Consider the following 14,910-nt stretch of genomic DNA (forward strand, 5'->3'; position numbering starts at 1 on the left):
TTGTACACTAAATTGCAATGATTTTTGTATATAACAAATTGTAAAACGATCAAAGCAACACAGAGAAAATATTATCACAAAATGATGCATGAATTCGTAGCGTGCGGACGTAAAAAAAAGTTTTTTCAAAAATTCACCATAAATCGAAATATTGTGCTAGAGACTTCCCGTTTGTTGCAAAATGAAGGTAAATGATTGAATATTACCAGCTTGTTAAGCTTGCCGCACACTGAGCCCGAACGGACACACCCGAACAGAACCGAAACGTCCGATAGAAATCAAAGCATGCATTCTTACCTGACTGCGCACCTGGGCCAGAACAGAACGGAACCGGGACAGCAGAACAGAACGGAACCGACACAGTATTCTTTGAAAGATATTTTTTCTGAAGCGTCGGTGGCGTCTGACAGGCTGCGCATGTGCAGAACGACTGCAATGTTTGTTTTGGAGATGGTTATTTTGGTTTGTGTTTGTTAACTATAATAATTGTTTTCACAAAAGGAATTATTGTGAACATTCATTAAGTGTGTAACAATAAATATTATTTGAAATCTAACTTTTTATTACATACCTGAGTGTAACAGCTAGCCTTTCCTCTGTTGAAATACAGCTTCTTAAGTTTGTATCTTGTTTGCATATGTCTGCTTCTATATGTAATAGTAGTTCACAAACTTTTTCGTAGCTCATACGGAAATATTGGAAGAACTTTATGTTATCCCGTTTGAAATGTAGGAATAATGTTTTATATTCCCCTTCTCCCTCCCTTGATTGGCATATATTATGTATCCACATTGATTTTCTTGCTGCTTTCCCTTCTTCCTCCTCCTCTTCAGCCTTTTCTGCTAGACATAGCACTAGCACTTCTTCATCGCTGCTGAGTGGTGAGTCACTCATAATTTGTCAATTATAATGCAGAACACATGACCTACTACCACTGCGTCGGTTCCGTTTTGTGGCTTCTGGCTCAGTGTGCTCGCTGGACGTCGTTTCTGTTCTGTTCTGAGGCTTCGGTGGCTTCGGCGGCGGTTCCGTTCCGGCTCAGTGTGCGGCAAGCTTAAGAGTTTTAGCTTACAATTGCATTTTCCTACCATTTTGGTCGAGTCAAAGTTGACCAAAGGTTGAAATTTCAGCACTTATCGTGATTTATATGACAATATTTCAAAACTGATAAAAGCTACAACATGATTATTTTTTGTTGTATTCTACATGAAATTGCACACATTTCCATATATAAAACTTTATGTAACAGCTAATATAAAACTGTGCAAAAATTACGACAAAGTGACTAAATAATTTCTGAGATTTTCAGCAGAGTTAGTGTGAGCGGACGTAAGGAAAAAGTTTTTTTTCAAAAATTCACCATAAATCGAAATATTGTGCTAGAGACTTCTCGTTTGTTGCAAAATGAAGGTAAATGATTGAATATTAATAGAATGTAAGAGTTTTAGCTTACAATTGCATTTTTCTACCATTTCGGTCGAGTCAAAGTTGACCAAAGGTTGAAATTTTGGCACTTATTGTGATTTTTATGAAAATATGTCAAAATTGATAAAAGCTACAACCATGAGTTTTTTTTTTTTTTTTTTACGTATTCTACATGAAATTGCGCACATTTTCATATATAAAACTCAATGTAACAGCTAATAGAAACTGCACAAAAATTATGACAAAGTGACTAAAATTTCTGAGATTGTAAGAGCCTTAATCTCTTCCAAACACCTGTGTTTGTGTGTTGTCAATCGGAGTGGTGAGACGTTTGGCGTCTTCACAAAACAGAAACATACACACAGTTTGATAAGAAGATTCGTTGGAACATGAGTATGATTAGAATGCTTGCATGGCAATGCAAGTAGTGGTGATTGTACATACATCAAGACAACAATGGTTAGGGAGAAACAGACGGAAATATTGTATGGTTGAAATCGCGTTCCTTTAGAGAAAGAGAACGATGCTTTGTTGTCTTGTCCACTCCGATGGACAACAAACACACGTGTTTGGAAGAGACGGTGTCAGGCTCTTACAAGATTTTCAGCAGAGTTAAGCGCGTAAGAAAAACAATAATTCACCATAAATCGAAATATCGTGCTAGAGACTTCTTGTTTGTTGCAAAATGAAGGTAAATTATTGAATATTACTAGAATGTAAGAGTTTTAGCTTACAATTGCATTTTTCTACCATTTCGGTCGAGTCAAAGTTGACTGAAGGTTGAAATTTTGGCACTTATTGTGATTTATATGAAAATATGTCAAAATTGATGAAAGCTACAACCATGAGTTATTTTTTCTTGTATTCTACATGAAATTGCGCACATTTTCATATATAAAACTTTATGTAAAGGCTAATAGAAAACAGTGCAAAAATTACGACAAAATGACTAAAGAATTTCTGAGACTTTCAGGAGAGTTAGCTAATGCTTTCTTTTGGGATAAGAAAGAAATTTGCGCATGCGCAGCTGGGTCATGCTTGTAAACAAAACAACAGCATGATCCACTGAACTCCCAGCATCCCTCAAGGCGCACAATTTAAAATTTTTTCACGCAAATGAGGCCTATAAGTATTTTTCGCGAATATTTAAAAAACTTTTTTGTAAAATTTTATGTCCACTCGGCACCCGACAGACAACTTTTGTCGACATAAAATACGTCCAGTCGGCGTTAAAGGGTTAAGAACCAAATTTGCATTGGTTTCTTGATGTAAAAGTTATGTTTATCAAGAAGCAAGTTATATTTCATGTAGCTCAGAGGTTAGGAGAAAGGCAGCAGGAGTTAATAATGCCAACAGCAAAAAAATAATAAAACTTCTCAGTAGATTTCTTAAGGAGAGAATTAGTCGTACAATTGGGCATGGCACTCCTTTTTTACTTATAGCCATACTGGCTGTGTTGGCCTTACTGTTCCCTACCTTTTTAATCATTTGGCTTTTTAATTTCCTGATTTTTTTTTAGGGATGGGCAGAGAATCTGAAGGCTCTGTTGTTGTTCTCTGGCACTTTGTTAAAAAATGAGCCACGCAGTACTTTTTATTTTCCTAATGTCACTTCTACTGTGGTCAGAGAATCTGAAGGTGCTGTTATTGTTCTCTGGAAATTTGTTAAGAAATGAGACACACCATTGAACTGGAGCTTTCAAGACCGCAATAACGAAACTTCTGATATCTGTTGGCGGCAGCTGTAATAGTGGAGCTGGATAATAACAATGAAAATACGTTGTGGTTTAAGGGCCCATTCCTGAAAACAACAGAGTTGTTGGTTGCTATTTACTTTCACTTGATGGCATGTCATGAATTGTTCCTAGTTCACACTTCTCTTGTAAGGGCTAAAGGTTTGAGTAGGACATTTCTGATGTCTTGTTGTTTTTCCAGAATTTATATTTTCAGCATTTTTTCTGTATGGAGGAAAATATTAATGTTTATATGATATTTTTCTGCTCATCTGATTAATTTAAAATTCTGCATTACAGCCATTATGGTTAAGTTTGTGAACTGATTTTGCCTTTTTTTATATTTCAGCGCATTCTTGTGTAACACAGACAATGAATTAGCCATACTGTACAATGACCTAAGCGTCCTCGAATCTCACCATGCAGCTGTTTCCTTTAAGTATACCCATTCCGATGACCGCGTCAACATTTATAAAAGTAGGTACTGAATTCTTCTCGTACCAGTTGCTGTACCTTTAATGAGTCATTGATTTATTTAAATAAAAGTTGTATTTAGTCAAGTATAACATTTGTTTTCAGGAACCAGCAAATATTTATACTTAGGATCTCACTATTTTAATACTTCCTCAGAACTTAATTTGTTACGGGCTTCTTATAAAATAAAACTGACAGTAGTGGAGAAACATTCATATATCAATTTAAACAGCTTTTGTTATTATTTAAGGAGTACAGTACTTTTAAAAGTGCTGTGAAAAAAAATGAAGACTTCAAGTGATTGAGGGTTTATATAGGTAATGTTACATTAAATTACAATGAAAGTTATTTCTTTCATGCTTTATGTGAATTACCAGCACCCATACAGACGCCATCAGTGCTGTTAAGAAATGAGGGAAGGTGTTAAGAATTTAAATGCTTTCCAGTAATGCTAAATAATTTGGGCCAAAAATGGAGTACAGTATAGTTAAAGACTCTTTGTGCACAGCAGTATAAAGAGAGATGACTGCTCTAGCCTACAAATTAATGCCCAGATTCAACTGACATTATCAGTACGTAAAGTGTTTAAAACTTTACTCAATTTACATATTTTTCAAACACTTTGAATCCAACTCTCTTTTGGATCACCTACATAGCCTCTTCTTAGTCATATTTTGTAGGGACCTTCTTTTTTATGTTAATGATATTTGGTCATCATTTGTAGAAGACATCATTGGTCATTGCTCTTGATATCTCAGTCAGATTTTCTGCCAATGATTTGACTTTTGGTTGTACCTTATGCAGTTCTTTATAGAACCATTGTATTTCTGCTGCTGTTGATAAACTTCCATTTGCCCTTCCATTTCTAATGTGCTCCTGTAGGACTGTGAACTCTCACCTAATCTATTTTCCTCCTCTAACAGTGACCTACTTAAGACCTTCAATATTTTTTCCTCTTCATATTCCTGGGCATGCTTTGCTATAAACATTCACCCCGAAACTAATCTTTCCACATGACAAGCAACCCAGGGAAAATAATTTAATCAGGGTCTCACAATTTAGTCACATTGAGTGTCTCCAGTACTTGTTGTGCTTAAATCTTTGTACTCCTATCCGGTCTTTAAGTTCGTGTTAATGAAAATTTTTTATTTAACATCTCACTTCAGTTTTTTTTTTTTGCTTAGGTTCCATCAGATTTGAATTTAGAAAATTCTGTTTTTTCAATGTTACAAATTATATTGCTCTTATCTATCAGTGTTTATAATATTACTCCTGGTTGTTTCTTTTTCTTCTGTGGTATGTTCTGCTTAACATAATACAGTAGGCAGTCCCTGGGCTAAGTTGGACTCGGTTTATGTTGTTCCAAGGTTACTTCGCTCTTCAAATATATTCTTCAAAAATTATTTCCCCGGTTACAGTGCATGTTCCAGGTTTACGTCGCCAATCTGATGGACGACTGGAACTTTAATATGACTCCAAAATGGCAGAATGGTCAAAATTTGGATATTTTTTATGAAAAGCTCAATCAAAATGCAGGTTATGTTCTTCTCAAGACACCCAAAGGATGAAAAGTAAGGTTTTCTGCGATTTTCGACGATGTCACAGGTTACGCCATTTTACAGCTGACATCACGGTGTAAGAACGGAACCCCCAATGTAACCTGGTGAATGCCTGTTGATATCTTCCAAGCAAAGGAAACTTTCAAAACCTTTTCTCTACATCTTTGTTCTTGAAGTTCACAACACATTTTAAAACCTGGGGAAATGTTTTTCCTGGTTTTTTTATTCTTATTAGGATAAGAATGAAATTGTCATGCTTACTGATTCTGTAGGAGAGGCCTAGGATGAAGGCTTCTTCAAGGGGATGGCCACGACTATCATGAATAAAGAACTGAAGCAAAGAGTTGCTTCAGAAGGCTAAGGATATTTTACTTAGCATGTATGGAGTGTCATGAAATTGTATTAAATATTGCTCATACAGATAGCTCAGAGTTTTCTCAATGGAGGATACTGTATTCAGGGCAGTGTTTCTTTTCCTTTGTTTTTGAGGAGAATGGTTTAAATATTTTCCCAAGATAGTCCTCATAAGAAAGAACTAATAGGCTTTTAATGAGGGAAAGTTATTTTTTGTACCTGTTATTTAGATAGCACATTATTATTTTGTGTGTCTGAGATATACCTTTTCTTGAAATTATTAGAAAGCTTCATTTAGTGACTGCTATAAGGAAATACACAGATTGTCTTATTTCCAGGGTTTCCACAATGGTCCTGAATATTTGTTTGTTGGAAGTCTGCTTACTTTCCTTGTTTTTTAATCAGAATTGCTACATGAAATGCCTTAATTATAGTCCTTATCACTACTCAACATCAAAGGACTCATCTTATCATTTGTTTGCGGATAATATTGGATTGCAAGGGAGAAGTTTCAGCAAACAATCCAGAAAGCTTTGCATGCAACTCAAAGTGAACAAAAGAGTCTGTGAAAAGTGGTGGGCAAGTAAGTCATGAGAGGAAACTTAATTCATGCAAACAAGATCATAACTACCACCACAGAATTCTGACAGTCTGACAAGGACTTAAAAGAAAACCATTGAAATTTCATTTATGATCCCTATTCACGCACATCAAGAACCTAGCATTCTTAAAACAATATTTATATTTTGTAGATATGAAGCATTACCTTTCCAGACTGTCAATTTTGTATTTGAATGACAGACTTAGTTAGAATTTCTTAGAACATATTATCCCTTGTACAAAATGAGTGTTTTCCCCAAGTTGGATGGTTATAACTATTTCTGCAAATCAGTATTTGGTTTTGTTTAACGCATCTTTCCCTCAGTTGCAGGGAAAGGAGAAGGTACCTTTATTTAGGATATGATTTGTGTTTATGAAACAGTTTTATTGTAAACTCTTCTCTTTACTTGTACAAAATGCAAATCATTGCCTTACCAAAGCTGAATGTTTACACATAGGTTTGAACCTGATTGAAATAGAATGGACCATCAGGTAAGTATAGTAAAGTACCTTAGCTATGTTAACAGCAACAGTACTTGTGGTATCACATCTTGTATTTAATCAGTACTAGCTTTGATATGGTATATTCCAGAAGCTGGTGGATTAGTTTGAGTTGGTAAGAATAAATATATTGATATTCAGTAGTTATTTGGATGAGAATTAAGATTCAGTAGCCTATGTAGAAAGGCTATAGAATATTATTACTTCTAATATTATGAGTATAATTTGCACCAGTATATAACCCTGTTTATCAGTATACAAGAAATAAATGAGGTATTGGGAAAACATTTCTTTCGGTATTGCATTAAGTAACAGTTGATGGCTTCCTTCCGAAAGCTTTCTTATTTTGAGGTATGGAGTTGTGCAGTTAGAGACAACAAGGGGCCACTTTACTCAGTTTCTCTTTTGAGCTAACAATGAATGTGCACATCTGATATGATTGATATTCCGACTCACTCAGAATAAGTAGAGCATTTCAAATAGTAAGTGTTATCCTATAGTCTAAACGATTTGAAACTTACTAACCTAATCGTAGCCTAAGTCTTATACTACGACACCTAAATTACTTCACTCATATGCTATTCCAAATTGCACTTAAAACACTACATTGCTCTGTGTATATTAATCTACGACATATAAACTTACTGTTGGCGCATTCAATGTTCCTAGCTTGAATTAGAATCAGATTGGCATGAGCACAATCTCTACTTCGTAACCTTCATCCAAAGCACACCTCAAGAAATTCTCCTTACATTTAGATATGCATATCTCCTAAAGGAGTTTCCCTAAATGAACTTTAAGATGAAAAGGAATGCTTAAGTGGATTTGAAGGCACCAACAACTATGGCTGCATTCCCTTTTCTTGAGTCCCTACTAGTTTGAACTACACTGCACCAAGGCTGTGACGAGACTGCCTTCATGTTTGTCTTTGGCCAACACCAGACTTTCGACTTACCACCGGGCAAGCAACTGATGCTGGTAGTTAAGCACTATTACACTTATACTTACAATTAAATACATGAAACAGCCAAAACAACACTTTTCATTACTAAATACAAACACAACAAAACATAATATCCTTCTTCTACATAATACACATTTCAACTTTACATAAATTTAAAAAGAACACATAAAACTGTACCACAACTTGCGGAAAAGTACAATCTCTCTTGTCGAAGTTTCTACATACTCTCCTGCAATAAAAACTTACGCCTACATTATTTACAATAGTCCTGTTCTTATCAATGCCTTTCGGGCTTCTGCAGCTATATGGGCAGTCCTTCTGCTCGGGCGGGTTCTTGACTGAACGTCTTCTGTTGCAGGATTAATTCCCTTATCTCCTGCCACAGCTCTAAGGGGTATAACTTAATTACAGGTCTCATGAGCTGGCTATGGGCCATTCTTAGAGTAGCCACTCTTTGGACCTTGTCTCACCCCATATGTAACTCGATCACTTGGCCCAACTTCCACTTGCTCCTTGGCCCCTCGTCATGAACAAGGACTACTTCCCCTATCCTGGTCCAAGAGTCATGCATCATTCCTACTCGATGGGTCTCTCCGACATAGTCTTAAGATAGTCTAATGCCGCTACAAACATGATGGCATTGACACTCAACATGAGTGCCGGGAAACTCTTCTGCTGCAGAACTTTCTAAAACTCATGAGGAACAAGTCACAGGACTGGTTATCAACTAGTTCCACATGTATGCCTCCGGTTATTGGGCACGTAAATAAGATGATATAAGCCTTCTCAGGGCTCTGTCCTTTTCCCTTAACCAATAATGCGCCGGTGTAATCCATGTCTGTGGTATTAAAAGGTTGCTTACATTGAAACCTGAACTCAGGTAATGGAGGAACTATATTGGGCCTATACGGCCTCCCCTGCATTCTCCTACAAATAACACAATGGTGCAATATACTCTTAGTTAGTTTCCTTATGTGTGGGATCCAGAACTCCTGTCTGACACTCGCCACAGTTGCATTTACACCCATATGAGCATTAGCATCATGTTCTTTAATAATTACCCGAGTAACATAGCAACTCTTCAGCAATAGTATAGGAAGCTTAGCAGCTTTTGGTAACTGTGCATGTTCTAGTCTACCCTTACATCTTATTACCCTGTTGTCCAGGTAAAGATTCAACTGGTGTATGAGAGCTAGTTTTGGTTTTCTTACCCCCTTCATCAAACTCTTGTATTCCTCTTGGAAAAATTCCCTTTGTATGATGGCAATAATCTTATTCTTTGCCTCTTGGAGTTCTTCCAAGGTCAATTCACCATGCCTCTTCATATTGGTTGAACTTCTACAATTATTCAAAAATCGTAAGATCCACGCTGTGATCCTATAGACCTTTTTAACCTTGCTGAACCTCTCCCAATTCACCAAGTGAGTATTACCATTCAGGTTGTCCCCTACAGTTTTGACCAAAATGTTCTCTTCCCTACCCTGCGCAAGTGATCCACCAACCCATGACCTATCTATTGGCCAAGAGGAATTTTTTAACCAAGGGGGGTCCCTCCCACCAGAAAGAACTATCCAAGGTCATTTCTGTCCTTTTCCCACGTGTCAACCAGTCACTGGGATTATCATCTGTAGGCACATAGGACAAGACCACCTCTGGAATTAAAGAGTTTATTTCCTGTACAGTACTCTATTTTTAACAAATACAGGGAGAACACTGTTTGATACTAGCCAACTTAGGGCGACTTTACTGTCTGACCAAACGAACAGTTCTACAAAATCATCCTTCTCAAAGGATTCTTTAATAAATCTGTCCATTCTTGCTGCTAGCAACAATGCCATCAACTCAAGTTTTGGAACAGTCAGCTCTTTAATGGGCACTACTCTTGCCTTTGCCATCATTAAATAAGAGTTTTTGTTCTTATCTCTATAAGCTACACAACCATATGCTAACTCACTGGCATTGCAGAATATGTGTAAGGAGTCCCCCTCTCCTAGGCTAGTATTCCTAGGAAAGGAAATATCAAACATTTTTCCAAGTCTTCGGATAACTCAACCCATTGTTCTGTAATGGGTCTGGGAGTTGTTCATCCCAATCCAGTTGTTGCTTCCAAATTCTGCAGGCATATCTTTGTCCTAAAACTGCAGTAGAACTTAGAGTAGGTCAGCTGTTATATGTGGTCCTGTCCACAAACAATTGTTCAAGCTTAACCCACTTTTACCCTGTCTGACCGAACAGTCAAATACTGTCCTAATAGGGGTTGTTGCACTGTCCTTTTTAACACCGTGATGTGCCAAGAAATGACAGTCTTCCTCTGTTTTAAAATTTTCCACTCTCCCCATAAATCTCCTATCCTCCTGATCCTTCAGGATTTTCTGGTAGTGTTCTAGATACTGAGTGTCCTTCTGAAACTGGACACACTGTTATTTTAATCTATTCAAAGTCAACCCAAAGTTGGAAGTTAATCTCCTTTTATTGCCTTTCCAAGGCAATGCCACAACATACTATGTCTGTCAATTTCAGAGTAAGTTGTAGTACTCTCAAAGTGCTCCAATACTTTCCGTTCCTGTTCTGTTATTTCACTGCAGTCACTACGTAAATGATCTAAACTCCATAAACTTTCAAGATCTTCCTTTGGATCCTTTAAATGAGTAGCCCCTTCAGCCATAATTATGTTGTCGGTTTCCACTGCCAGTTTTAAAATGGTAACATGAGTCTCCTTGGTGGGAGGAGAACTACATGTTCCAGTTACCACGTTACGAAATATGATTGGTAGCAATACTACATTTTCAAATTTCCTAAACCCTGGATGTAAGATGTTGTACACATTGTCAACCCCTATTAACAATTCTATAGGCAATTGTTTCTCTATGGGTAGATCAAAATCTTTATCAGCTAAGCTGATTTTTGTTCTGCACAACGACCTTAAGTTCTTCATAACTTTGAATTTCTTTGTATATTCTGGTAGCTCGTCTACCACTATACAATCCATATTTATTAATCTACCCCGGTGAGGTAAAGCGATGTTCATCATTTCATATTCCTTAACTGGTGTAGAAGTTAAGTATCCTCTTAATGATATATTTTCAACTCCCTTGGTTTTATAGTGGAGTCCTTCAAGAGTAGATTTCTTTATAAATGGTCTCTCAGCACAGGTGTCCAGCAACCCTCTCTTTCGCACAATGCGACCTCTTTTACCCTTTAGGGGTATTCCCTGTCCGGTATTCATCAAAGAGAATGTTCCTACTTGTACCCCACCTACCTTAGATTTATTTTGTTGGTTTCAATTGCATATAGCACTATGATGCCTAACAGTGCAGCTCTTATTACAACCTTGCCTGTCACAGTCAGAACTGAAGTGTTTATTGGATGCACATATGAAACACAAACCCAGAGTTCTGAGTCATTCTAGCTTTCCTCTTCTGGTTACATAGGATTTACAATGTGTCCATATATGATTGCCTCTGCAAAGTGCACATCCTCCAACCTGGTTTACCTTGGCTTTGTTCGTCTTTTCTTTAGGCCTCACCGATGTTTTTTTTTTGGTCTCAGATTGCCCTTGTTCCACTGCGAAAGTAGATACCGTTATTAATGTACAGTATTAGCTTTTACTGGTTCACTCTGTGGAAAAGCCCTCAAATTGTGTATTTCTTCTTCAAGGTATTTTTTAAAGGTGTCAAATTTAAGCCAATCTTCTCTACACCTTTGTTTTATTATTTCATTGACACTACCAGGTAGTTTGGTGTAGAGCAAGATGGTATACAATTCACTCAATTCCGGCCGTTCACTCTCCAGTGATCTTATGCAGCATTCGAATTGCGTTCTAAAACCTTGCAGCTCTTCTGCATCTACCTTGGGAGTCTCAGTTTGTGAGAGCTTTCTAACTAAACACAACTTGATTTTGTTTTATCAGCCATAGGTCTCTTTTAACAAATTCACTGCTTAATATTAAATATTTATCACCTAATTTAAAACCATATATCAATTCCAGAGCCTCACCTTCCAAAAGGCCCTTCAAATAAGAAAACTTCTGTATTTTCTCAAAATCGGTAGGTTAGTGTAATGACACTTCATAAAGTTTCCAAAATTAATTCCATTCTGATACATCACCATCAAAATGTTTGAGGTCTAATTTAGGTAACTTTACACTAGCTTTCACAGGCAGTATTGGTGCACTAGGTTCACCCCTTACAGCTAGAAGACTTGTGATGGAGGAATTTAGTCTATGAATTTCAGTGCCTACCTTTAGGCTATATTCAGCTTGATTCATAATTTGGTCAGGTTGTCCTCCAGGATCCGTTAGATCCAATATTTCATTATCCCGTTATCTCAATGAAGAAATACTATTGATATCACCTGCATCAATAGTGGTTTCAACTTTTTTGACAAGTTAGTTATCACAGACTTAAAACCCTCCCCATCTCCTCTTTAATTCTTCCAGGTCAGGCATCTTAGCCTATAATTTACCAACACCAGATATATAAGTTCTTAATACTAAAAGAGTGTACAAACTGCTTGCTCCAAACAATATATATACCACATTAGCAAATATAATATTTAGAAGTTGGCCACACCTCTTCAAATTAATCAGTGGTAGATCACTACCAGTTATATTATACATATGTGCCCTTGGCTACACACATACATATATACGATGTACAACATAGGGTTTTATTTCAAATTAAATTTCACTCAATTATCTTATCCATTTCTGGCTAGGCTAACAATTGACTAATTTTAAACTGGCCACCACCATCAGTTGATCACGTTTTTATCTTTATTGCCAAGTAACACAATAGTCCTTAAAATTTCATAAACTCTAACTATACCGATCACTGTTACAACAGCCAATCACTGCGATCCTGATCACGACACCAATTTATTCCGACTTGTTCAGAATAAGTAGAGCATTTCAAATTGTAAGTGTTATTGTATGGCCTAAACGATTTGAAACTTACTAACCTAATCGTAGCCTAAGTCTTATACTACGACACCTAAATTACTTCACTCATATGCTATTCCAATTTGCACTTAAACACCGCATTGTGTTGTGTATATTAATCTACGACATAAAACGGTATAAACTTACTGTTGGCGCATTTAGTGTTCCTAGCTTGAATTAGAATCAGATTGGCATGAGCACAATCTCCACTTTGTAACCTTCATCCAAAGCACACCTCAAGAAATTCTCCTTACATTTAGATATGCATATCTCCTAAAGGAGTTTCCCTAAATGAACTTTAAGATGAAAAGGAATGCTTAAGTGGATTTGAAGGCACCAACAACTATGGCTGCATTCCCTTTACTTGAGTCCCTACTAGTTTGAACTACACTGCACCAAGGCTGTGATGAAACTGCCTTCACGTTTGTCTTTGGCCAACACCAGACTTTCGACTAACCACCAAACAAGCAACTGATGCTGGTAGTTAAGCACTATTACACTTATTCTTACAATTAAGTACACGAAACAGCCAAAACAACACTTTTCATTACTAAATACAAACACAACAAAATATAATATCCTTCCTCTACATAATACGCATTTCCCGTTATGTAAATTTGAAAAGAATATATGTAGGTTTAAAAAGAATACATAAAACCGTACCACAACTTGCGGGAAAGTACAGTCTCTCTTGTCGAAGTTTCAACAATTGAAGCTCATGGTGATTTGCAGAACTCATGTTGCTTACCACCAACCAGAGGTTAGAATTCAAATACGTTGGCCATTCAGAAGCAAAGTAAAAGTTTGTGATATTGGATGTGAAAATTTACTGTCTTCCCCATAAAGAAATAGATTATAGCAGCAGGACTTCGTGAGCTTAGTGACATTGATGTATTTTTTTAGTAGTATTGACTGAAGATGAGAGTACTGTATTTCTTTCCATTAGAAAGGGAAGTGTAGATAATGGTTTGATGATATCAGAGATTATCTAGCAGCTAAGTTTCTGTGGGGAAGTCAGAGGCGGGGGGAAAGCGACTCACTGAATGCCAGTTTCTAGTATGCATGGTTTTATTAGATGATCTGCGGAGTATGTGATGAAGAAGATGCAGGTACTGTTCCCCAATCAAAATTATAGAAGAGGTGCCTGAGTTCCTTAGAACTTTTAGAACCAGTGAAATTATTTACCAAGGCAAAAGGCCTTGTACCACATGATGGCAGACACTAAAATATGTGATTTCACTTGATATAAACAAATTAAAGCAAGGAAGATAGACATGGAAAGGAGAGACTTTCCTTTGATGACACTGTTAGCAAGCCCAACTGTTAGATCTGTTACAGTTTGAGTGCAGAGAGGTTGCCAGGTTTACAAAATGTCTAGTCACCTAGGACCAAAAGCCTTTCCTCCAAAAAACAGACTGAATACCCTGAGGGGTGACGGTGGATGGTCTATAGACCTTGGTATGATACATTAACGTGAGGTTAGTACAGAACAACACAAAGAGGAGCTCCTCAGATAAGTCAGTAAGGAGAAAGATGAAATTTAGTAACCACTGATATTTGACTGATGACTGAGCACAAAATTTATTTGAACAGAGTGGTGAACTAGTTTTCATATAATCACACTTACATGAATACGAGAATACAGGCATTCCCTGGTTTACGACGGGGGTTCCGTTCCTGTGCAGCGTCGTAAGCCGAAAAATCATCGAAAATCATAAAAAATCCTAAGAAAACCTTACTTTTAATACTTTGGGTGTATTGAAAACAATGTAAACTGCATTTTTATTGAGTTTTTCATCAAAAAAACTCCAAATTTTTATTATTCTGCCATTTTGCATATTTCTTCCTTGGATCAGCATCAGTAACCCCAGAACATGCGAAATAATTTCTGGATCGAAAATCAGCAGCTTCTAGTGTTAGTTTTCCTGTACTGTCTGCCCTGTCTAAACCATTCATTTTGGTTTCCCCTCATCAGGGAGAAAACCTAACTTTCTATCTACAGTTGCAGGTCCTCATTTTCAGTGGTCACCTTGGAAAGTACTCCCCCTTTACAAGGTCTGTTTCTGTGCCCAGTTTTCTCCTTACAGGCTTTTTTAGACAGGACCTGCAATTTTGTCATATCCTCTTTTTTAAAAAGGAGTACTGTTGTCATCATGTCTGCTAAAAACTTAATACAAGCCTATTTTCAATCCTAAGCTCATGATCTTAGACTGACCATTTTATTTTCATTACATGAATTTAGCCTTACTAATGTTCAAGGTAGAATTCTTAGTTTTCAACGTCTGTTTTAAGTCTTTATTAGCATAAGAATGATGTTTATTTCTCTGTTATTATTTCACCCTGACACTGATCCAGAAAAGGA

At 36.8% G+C, this 14,910-nt stretch overlaps 1 protein-coding gene across 15 annotated transcripts in view; it reads left to right on the plus strand.

Moving 5' to 3' along the window:
- Positions 1-14,910, plus strand: part of LOC136829919 (high affinity cAMP-specific and IBMX-insensitive 3',5'-cyclic phosphodiesterase 8B-like) — a 318,075-nt gene that overhangs the window by 282,932 nt on the left and 20,233 nt on the right. For all 15 annotated transcript variants that reach the window (XM_067089092.1, XM_067089079.1, XM_067089081.1 and 12 more), the window contains one exon: positions 3,507-3,634. In XM_067089092.1, coding sequence (XP_066945193.1) covers positions 3,507-3,634 — 128 coding nt within the window. The remainder of the gene's footprint in view (positions 1-3,506; positions 3,635-14,910) is intronic.

The sequence above is a fragment of the Macrobrachium rosenbergii genome, chromosome 45, assembly GCF_040412425.1.
Source record: "Macrobrachium rosenbergii isolate ZJJX-2024 chromosome 45, ASM4041242v1, whole genome shotgun sequence".
In the NCBI taxonomy this organism is placed as follows: Eukaryota; Metazoa; Arthropoda; class Malacostraca; order Decapoda; family Palaemonidae; genus Macrobrachium; species Macrobrachium rosenbergii.